This window comes from Vespula vulgaris, chromosome 5 (genome assembly GCF_905475345.1).
Source record: "Vespula vulgaris chromosome 5, iyVesVulg1.1, whole genome shotgun sequence".
NCBI lineage: Eukaryota > Metazoa > Arthropoda > Insecta > Hymenoptera > Vespidae > Vespula > Vespula vulgaris.
Window position 1 is genome coordinate 3,700,001 of NC_066590.1, and position 10,000 is coordinate 3,710,000.

The 10,000-nt window shown below is 34.7% G+C and overlaps 1 protein-coding gene across 5 annotated transcripts in view; it reads right to left on the minus strand.

Moving 5' to 3' along the window:
* LOC127064037 (uncharacterized) overlaps positions 1-10,000 on the minus strand; it is a 60,016-nt gene that overhangs the window by 11,472 nt on the left and 38,544 nt on the right. For all 5 annotated transcript variants that reach the window (XM_050994532.1, XM_050994531.1, XM_050994535.1 and 2 more), the window contains 4 exons: positions 9,648-9,904; positions 8,208-8,600; positions 7,177-7,430; positions 6,582-6,693 (listed from right to left, as the gene is read on the minus strand). In XM_050994532.1, the coding sequence (XP_050850489.1) occupies positions 6,582-6,693; positions 7,177-7,430; positions 8,208-8,600; positions 9,648-9,904 (1,016 nt within the window). The remainder of the gene's footprint in view (positions 1-6,581; positions 6,694-7,176; positions 7,431-8,207; positions 8,601-9,647; positions 9,905-10,000) is intronic.

A 10,000-nucleotide genomic window follows, 5' to 3' on the forward strand; every position in this document is an offset into this window, starting at 1 on the left:
CTCTCGCGTGCATTTGCGATGCGTCTCTCCCAGTGTATGTGGGTGATGGTATAGGTATACACGTGTATATACGCTGGACTTCCCAGAAGAGTCCATTATTCCTGAAACGGCAGAAGACGAGGCCACGGACGGGACCGGTGTACTTTACCGCGACTGCGTTCAATGAAACAGAGAGAGAGAAAGAGAGAGAGTAGAAGAGAGATAGACAGAGAGTGAGAGAGAGAGAGAGAGAGAGAGAGAGAGAGAGAGAGAGAGAGAGAGAGAGAAAGAGAGAGAGAGAGAACAGAATCTTTTAAAAAAATGTATCAATGAGTGATGGAATAATAAAACATGAAATGCATTTGTATTGTGAATGTTATTTGTGCGATTATAGGGCATTTCGTTAAAATAATAATAATAATAATAATAATAATAATAATAATGATTAATATAGTCTGAATAAAAAATCATTTGTTCCTTTTGTTTTTTTTAAATATAACTTTTCTCTTCCATATATTTGTGTCCTTGATATATATATGTAAAGACAAAATTATTTATTTATATAAAAGAAAAATATATATATATATATATATATTGATCGTGATTATCAATTTAAAAAACAATCTCTCGATATCACGACACACAAAGGTTAGATGTAATGAGTCAGCCAGCTGTCTCTCCCCACCCAAGTACCGTACGTACGACTTCATTCAACATCTACGACACTTGTTTCACACGATAGATAGATATTCACGAGGCACCTATGATCACACGAGATTCCCTTGATGAAAAAGAATAAAAGATGTTTCGATCTATGTTTGATCACTTTCGATATATGAATTTATGTACATATATGTATGTATTATTTGTATAACGGGGAATAGTGATGATATGAGATAGATGGTTTTTCTCTCTTTCTTTTTTTTTATCTTTTATCGACGCAGCCTCCAAAATGCGACAGATAAATGAAGATAAAGAGGTAGACGAACAGATAGATGTATAGATAGATAGATAGACAGATACAGAGAGAAAGAGAGAGAGAGAGAGAGAGAGAGAGAGAGAGTGAAAGAATTTGATAAAAACTGTTTTGATTCGAGCCATGATATATACGATCAAGATGAAAATTGAATAAAAATGAAAGTGAAAGAGAGATAGAAAAAGACAGAGAAAGAGAGAGAGAGAGGAAAAAAATACTAACGACTCTCGTACGCAACGTCGTCCAGCCCATTTTGCACCTACGACGAATATCGACGTGAGCTTGATCCTCCTGCTGTCCTGACCTAGGTAGCTAGACACAGTGAGAGAGACCAGGGAATGGATTTTCAGGCGCTCATGCTCGACGATGACCCAGTTGTGAGAGCGCATGTCGTGCGATTGCGCGCCGTATTTATTCGTCGTTTATCCCAGAGTTTTCTCTCTCTCTCTCTCTCTTTCGCTTTCATCTTCTTCTCCCTCTTTCTCCATCCCTCTCTCTCTCTCTCTCTCTCTCTCTTTTCCTTTCATCTTCCTCTCACTCTTTATACATCCCTCTCATTCCCTCTTACTATTTCTATCTCCTTTTTCCTTTATTATTTACAACCGCTCTCGATCGTTCGAAAACATTTTTTTATTCGATGCCACGTACTACTTGTATCCATATTCTTTTCATTAGCGACCCAACTCCTCTATCGCGTTTTAGTTGTTCAATAGAATCGACCACAAGTGAAAGGGGACGTACTCAAAGGATAATAAAAACGGGAGGAACGTGATAATAGTATAAATTGAAATTCATCAATTTGTCAAATATTCAATAGGTTGTTCACGGTCGAGTGGATTACGCAGGTACCATTATTTGAAATTTCGTATTAATGGTAACCACTTTCTACTTCCACGTCTCTAACCACTCCACTAACTATCCAACCATGCCAACGTAACTTGCATATTCATTGTAATATTCTGTAATTACTTTTGTAATTATTCGTTTAATTCGTATTTTTTATACGTGATAAGATTGTAAAACGCTTGATTTATCTTTTGCACGAGTTACGTTAGATAATTATTAAAAAGAAAATCTATATCTATATTTACGTTATTGTTATGCTGAGATTGCTAAAATAATCCCTATCGTCGTTTCTTTATTTATAGAAATCTAATTATTTATTTCACGAAGAAATTTACCGACGGTGTTAATAAGTAGGACAGAGGATTGAACGTTGAAATGGTTTTCGAGATTAACAGGAAATCCGTTTCGTTTAAATTCGATACGAATGCATTATGGTGAATATCCGTGGCATAGGTAACGTCCAATTATCGGTATATAGGCTCGTGTAACAGTGGATAGTTCGTCGTAACCATGGTCGGTTGCTTCGAAATCGGACAGGTTCAATTTGCAGAGAAACGGTCAATTTGTCGAATTTAACGTTCACGCGTGATAGAACAAGCATAGAACAGGTCAGTCGTTCTTTCGATCATCGAGAAATAATTAATTGTGGCAAGTAATTGATAAGAAATGTTAGAAATAATTGATAACTCGAAATATACGTGTTAATATATATATATATATTTACGTTATATATATATAACGAATTATCAAGGGACAAATTTAAAGTCATATCTAACGTTAGTATTATTCGTTGGTGATTATACACGATATAATTCAACACGTTATATACCTTACGCTTCGCTTATTTCGTGAACGTTGCAATTATAATGGATTACAATTCAAGCGGAAAGTCCGTGTTAGTAAGGTTTACGTATTTCCCTATATTTCCATCCTAATTTTGCATAATGCGACTATCAACGCGACGCTGTGCACCGTAAAGCATTAATAAAGCATTCATTTAATTTTTCATTGATCGTGTCGTTCTAATTTTTTCTCTCTTTTTTCTCTTTTTTTTTTTCAAATATTCGAGACACAAAAAGAAAGAGACAGAGAGAGGAAGAGAGAGAGGGAGAGAGAGAGAAAGAGAATTTAATCATAAATCGAAATAAACAAAAATTAGAAAGTAAGAATTAAAATATCAAAATAAGGACAATCGATTAGCTGAGAAATCGAAGGGATGGTTATAAGACGAAGAGAGGGGGTCTTGTTCGTCGTTTAATCCTTTGTTAGAGTTTCGGGTCACACGTGTCACGAGTCGCGAATTCAGAATTTCATCGAGATCTCGTGAGGTATCGTGAGATCGTTGGGAATTAGGCCGATCATTTGGCTGCGAGATCAAACACAATATTGAATTCCCTCGTGCGTTTGATACCGATCTGCATATATATGTAAGTACTTACTTATGTATCGGGAAGTATGTGTATCTATATGTTACATATGAATGCAATATACTTGTAGTATACAGTATTGCAACTAACACGGTGAATGTTATTCATTTCAGATCATTTTGTAATCGATCTCTCTCTCCCTCTTTCTCTGTTTCTTTCTCTCTATCTGTTTCTCTACCTATCAATCTATGCATCTATCTCTCTGTTTAAATATTGATATTTCTGATTGAAAGCCGAACATCATACTATAGTCGATATTATCTATATCATCTTTGTCATCTATATCATCTGATCGAAGAGAAATCTAGTGATCGAAGAGAGAGAGAAAGAGAAAGAGAGGGAGAAGAAAAATCACTTCTTTTCATTTTTTTAATTTTTTTTTCGTTTAAAAAGACGATTTCAAAGAAAAAAAAAAATATCGCGACAAGTGGCGAGCGTTAGTAGAGATCAACGAAATCGATGATATCGACGTTATAAGCGGCTCGTCGAACTTTTATGACGATAGGCAAAAAACATTGTCTAGGAAGCTTTACATTTTTCTCTTTTTGTCATTACATCGCAGTGCATTCACACGTGGTCAGGAATTATGTCTAAGCATAGTCAGCCGTTGTACAATACTCTACTCCGTTCGTCGCTCGTTTGAGAGAACAATGAAGAACAGAGAACAGAGATGTTCGAGCATGAGAGTGAATGAGACAGAGAGAAAGAGAAAGAGAATGAATGAGAGAGAGACCAAGAGTGAGAGTGCGAGAAAAACAGAGAGAGAGAGAGAGAGAGAGAGAGAGAGAGAGAAAGAGAGAGAGAGAGAGAGCTAATTTTAATCGGGCGAGCTTCCTACACAGACTTCGACCTCTTAAGTGGAGAGTGACAAATGCTCCGCATGCACTTTTCCCTCTTACTCCTCTTTCATCTCTTGGTTCTTTTCTCTTCTCTTTTTTTCTTTTTTCTTTTCTTTTCTTTTCTTCTCTTTTCTTCTCATTCTTCTTACCAGACTCAAATTGCATCTTCGTCTTTCTTTTCCATCTCCTTTCTTATCCACCTTCTCATCCACCTTCTCATCCTCTCTCTCTCTTCCTCCATCTCTTCATCCACCTTCTTATTCTCCCCCTCCTCTTCTACCCCTTCTTCTCCTCCTCCTCCTCCTTTTCTCTCTTTCCAAAGTATCCTTCAATTTACCTCGCTCGGCAATAGAGACGGAACACGATGCGGCAAGTTAAGCGCCTTCGGCTTTTGTCGACCACTTACAGATATTACGAAGAACTAGGAGGAAGAGCTTTTCGAGCTTTTCGAGAGAAATAGAGAAATAAAAAGAGAAAGAGAGAAGGAGAGAGTGCGAGGAAAAGAAAGAGAGAGAGAGAGAGAGAGAGAGAGAGAGAGACAGAGTAAGAGAAAGAGAGAGAAAGAGACCACGTGAGTACACGAGCACGTGCCTAGAAAACGTTAAGAACTTTTCTCGAGGTCATTCTCGAGAACGTTTCCCCTACCTATTGCACCTATCTAATGCCATTAGGACGAACTTTATTTCTTTTAAAGCGACGTCGATTTTTCTGACGCCACTTTTCGTCGTCCACGTCGTTTTATACGTCGTCATTGTCGCTCGCGTATCGAACTTCTTTCTTCGTTTTTATAAAGCTCGTTTTCTTTTTTTTTCGCTCTTTATTTCTTTTTTTTTTTCTATTTCTATATATATATTTTTTTAATTCCTTTTTTCCTTCTCGGAGTCCTCTAAAGTTTCCCTTAATTTTTTTTTTTTTTTTTTTTTTTTACTTTTTTTCAACTCTTTTCCTCCTCTTAATCTTGATGTACAGAATTTTTCGATGTAAAAAATTTCGATATATAAGAAACAACTTTTGATATAAAAAAAAGGATAACGTCTCGAGTTTTTCCTTCGGTAGAATTTAACTCGTTAAAGTAATATTATCGTCGATGTCGTTATCGTACGTTCTATCTAGAGTTTGAGATTAAATCGAAAGCGAGTTAATCGAAAGCGTTAAGCTTATTGAATGTTAATCAATTTATTTCTAGGAAACACATTTGCGCTACATACATATTTATATACATGCATATATATGTACGTATCGGAACGATCGTGACTCGTAAGAAGCGTGATAAATGCGACTAGAAAAGAAAAGAAAAGAAAAAAAAAAGAAGCTGTAAGAATTTTCCTTGTCGCGTGTTTACGTAGGTATTCGTGTTTTTTTTTTCTTTCTTTTTTTTTCTTTATACATATGTATGTATATGTATACATATATGTATGTGCGTGTGTATATGCATGGGTATAGATGTACTTGATAATACGAAACTCCTTGATAAAACCGTGGTTCTCGTGCATCTTTTATCAGCGTGAAAGCTTCTGGACTAGGCGACTGACGACTATATTTAGAAAAGTTCCATTTGAAAAGAGCCGTAAGAAATAAACCGAGCTTTCTTTTCTAACTATTCCCTATGAATATTCTACAAATGAAAGTTAGATCTGTAAAAAAGAGAGACAGAGAAACAGAGAGAAAGAGAGAAAAATAAAGAGAGAGAAAGAGAGAGAGAGAGAGAGAGAGAGAGAGAGAGAGAGAAAGATAGAAAGAAAGAAAAGGAAAAATAAGAATAAGAAATAATTTTACTGCAATGGAAATGGATTTTTCTCGCCGATAAATAAAACTCATCGCTTTCTGGGTTAAACATTTCCCTTGGAAGAAAGCAATCTTTATTTATACTTCGGTATTTGTATTGTCAGTATGTGTTAATTAAAAATTTTATAACTTATAGAGAAATGTGGAATTACGGTGAAAGAAAGAAAAAAGTAGAAAAAAGAAGGGAAAAAAAGAAAAGAGAAAAAAGAAAGAAATGAAGGAAAAAGCTTTCACGCAACGATACGGTACGATACGATACGAAGGCGTCGGTTATTGGCACGAATAAAAAATATTGCTGTATGAAAATTCATTTTTTCTCGATCGTATCCAACACGTTGAAAAATTTTTCTATCTGAACACATGACGTTGGTAACTGATTTATGCGACTTTGGCGAAAATACAAATTCGATATGAAATTCATTGGCATCGAGGGAAATGCTTCGGTGGATTCACGTAGTTGCACATGTTCCATATTAAAATACGTATAATATAGTTGCATACCTGTAAACCATTACGACAAATATCGAACGGAAATATGGATGTCAACTAATATACATACATACATACATACATACATACAAACATACATACATACATACATACATATATATATAGAAGTATGCGTTGATATACGAGTGAGCTGCATATTTAACATTTATAACGCATATATGGTGATACACGAAAAATATTTTATATATTATCTGCATATATAAAAATGTAGTGTAATACCTGTGCCTGTATTGCAGCAAGATCCAACTGTGCAACGCCTAGCTCAAAACGTTTCATGGAAATATTCTCTTGTAATTCGGCTACCTTTGTATAAAGATTACCTTCGGCACTCCTAAATAAAAAAAAAAGAAACATTCTAATAAGCAAGATGATCAAATTTCTTTTATTTTTGTTTATTTACTTTACTCATTAGATAGTCGCGTGGAATTTCTTTAAAATCTTTTGTCTCTTTTTCTTTCCTCTTTTATTTTTTTTATTCTTTTTCGTACAAATCATCGATACAATAAAAGCGTAATATACTTCAACGAATGTTGAAGCTCGAAAATAAACGGCGAACTTATATATTTTATACTTTCTAAGAGAATTCATATTCTCACTGAGAAGCGGGAAAAAGTTTTATTACAATAATTGCGAGGAAAGAATAAAGTTCGTGTTCGTACTCGTAAAAATGAGAGTAGCGTTTCTTTTCGACTTCTCCAAAATTAATTATAACGATATAGCAAATAAGAAGATAATGACGATAACGATAATAGAAATGGGAAAGAAGAAAAATAATAATAAGAAGGAAAAAAGAAATAAGAAAAATAGTACTCACTTGCGTTGCATTCGAATCAATGTATCCAAGGCGTCTTGTAGTCTTCCTATTTTTTGTGTCAAACTGTCGTGTTCCCTTTTGAGTTCTTCCATAAGTGGTAAGGTACTGATACCAGTAGGTACCAATTCATCTCTCAGTTGTGGGATTTGCGTAGCCTTTTCGATGGGTACTTGTTCTGGTCGTGAAAGTGCAACGAATAAACGCCGTACCGGCTTACGTGGCGTTGCATTGACCGACAAATTTCGTGCCAGGATCTATATTTACAAAAATAATAATAATAACAACAACAAAAAAAAAAGAAATATGCATAGAAATAATAATTACAAAATCTAGACGTATCTACCCTATATTTCGATCGTATTAACGTTGATCTAGAAATAAATAATTCATGATTTACATGACGAAACTTCATTACAATTATTTGCTAGATCTTTTTGATAGTAAAAAAAAAAAAAAGAGGAAGAAAGAAGGAAAAATAAATTAAACTCGTAGTATATATATATATTTTGTAGGTATATATATATATATATATATATATATATATGTGGTTAGATAGGACGTGTTTAGTTAGATGGCCTTATTGCCGATCAACATGAAAGGACTAAACGACTATCGTCGGGCTTCGTGTACAAGTAGATAATGAACGAATTTGATCAGACACGATCTATTTACATAGTATGTACTACATGAACGTTGCAATATTCTCGGGTACCGATAGAATATGTTAGCTCAATTTGACAGTGACTCTCTGTATATATGCATATATATATTATACATATATATTTGTACTGTATATATATGAATATAATATAAGGGGTAAGAGTAATTCGAGGACAAGATCGGAACAAGATTAGACATTTTTTGTGTCCTCGTATTCGACATAAAATGACTGATATAGAACACGTTTACTTTTGTATATGAAAAGAAAAATTGATTTTCTGTCAGAAAAAAAAGAAAAGCCTACCAATAGAATTTTTTTTTTTTTTTTTTTTCATAAAAGTATAACGGATTAAAGGAAGAAAAAGATTTACCTGTAAATCGTTAATCGGTAGAACGGTTTGAGCATCTTTTCCAACATTCTGATAACGTTTCGCTTGTTCGCTCGTACGTTCGTAAGCTGCTTCCGATATACCAGCGATGCATTTGCAAGCCAATCCACAAAGTTCCTCGTAAACTTCGGCTATTTCACCGAGTAAACCAGGCAAACAATGGGTTTGATAACATTCGGTTATAGCATTGGTAGCTCTCAATTGAAGAACGTAGGCATTGTGAGCTTCGAGGTATTGACGCTTCAATTCCGTTTCGTTTCCACCTTCGTTCGTTAATAAGGACGCATATGAGCGTTTATAATCAGCTCTGGCTCGTTGCAATTTCTCTTCGGATTTTGCGATCTCTTGTTCGTAGCCTTCCCGATATGAGAAAACCTGTGGGAAGGAAAAAAAAGAAAAGAAAAAATCAATTAATCGATTTCTTTCTATTTTTTTTGTCAATCCCCTTCCACAATCCCCAACCCCTTCCCCAAATATTATCCATTCAATTTCTGTCGGAATTATTTTCTTGGTTGTTCAAGAATTAAACGAATTTAATTTCGAATTTCTGTTGATTGAAAGAATATGAAAAGTGGGACAAGATATCCGAATCTAAATGAATTTTCTTTAATTAATTGAAAAGCTCGAATGTCTCGGTACGTTCGTTAACTTGTTCTGGAAATTAATGAAATTTGGAGGATGGCAAATATGAGATACATATATACATGTTTCTATCTATGCGTGCTTATGCAATGTTACGAATTTCCTGTCAATTTCGTCGAGTCAAGGTTTAAACTTTGATCTTCTATGTTTAATCCACGTGAACTATTTATTGTATTTTCGTTTAAGCGTGACGTTTCGAACAGAGTACGAAAATGAAATCTCGGCTGTTGATTAAATTGCTAGTAACAAGAGGATTCTGTGTCATAGCCAAAAACAGTAACGTATAGTCGATGAAAGAAAGAGAAAAAAAGAGAAAGAAAGAGAAAGAGAGAAAGAAAAAAGAGAGATCTAAGAAGTGATTTAGGCCTTTAACTTCTTCATTAATACGAAGAGCTTGGCAAAGAGTACTTTTTAGTAACGCGTACCTATTTATTTCTTTTTGAAGGATCCTTTTTTAGAACTGGCGCGTAACTCGAGCCACAGAACGCGTTGTAATTAATTTTTTATCGCAGTTTTCAGGCTTAAAAGATAATATTTTTTCTTTTCTTTTTTTTTTGCAGATAATTTTAGTTCAAGGAAATTAAAAAAAGAGAAAATAAAAAAAAATGACGACATCTCGTGAATTAAAATATATTAACGAAATGAAAATAATATATGAAACAGTTTCCATTCTCGTTCGCCATTATTCTTTTTTCGACTCTTTCTTTCTCTCTTTTTTTTTTATATAACAAAAAGAAAAAGGATAACAATACAAAGAAAAAATTTATAGAAGATACTTACCTTCCGCGATTGAAACTTTCTATGAAAGCTCGCCTCTATGGTTGGCCTTGAGAGTTGCTGTTGCAATACCGCGGCAAAATCGAGATGTGAGACAGCGTCGGCCTCGACTTGTCTCAAAAGATTCTCCCAAACGCGTCGCATTCCGCTCGAATCGAGCCGTGGCTCGCCAGATCGGCTTCGAAACTCGTCGACCAATCTGCGGATGTTAGCCGAGTGATTCTCCATAGCTTCCCCGAATTCTTGAGCGAATTCCGCCACTACAAATAATAATAAGAGACAAATAATAACGTTTTAAACGAACAAATTATTGATATTTTAAAATCATATTTATATAAAACGTTCAATAAGACGGC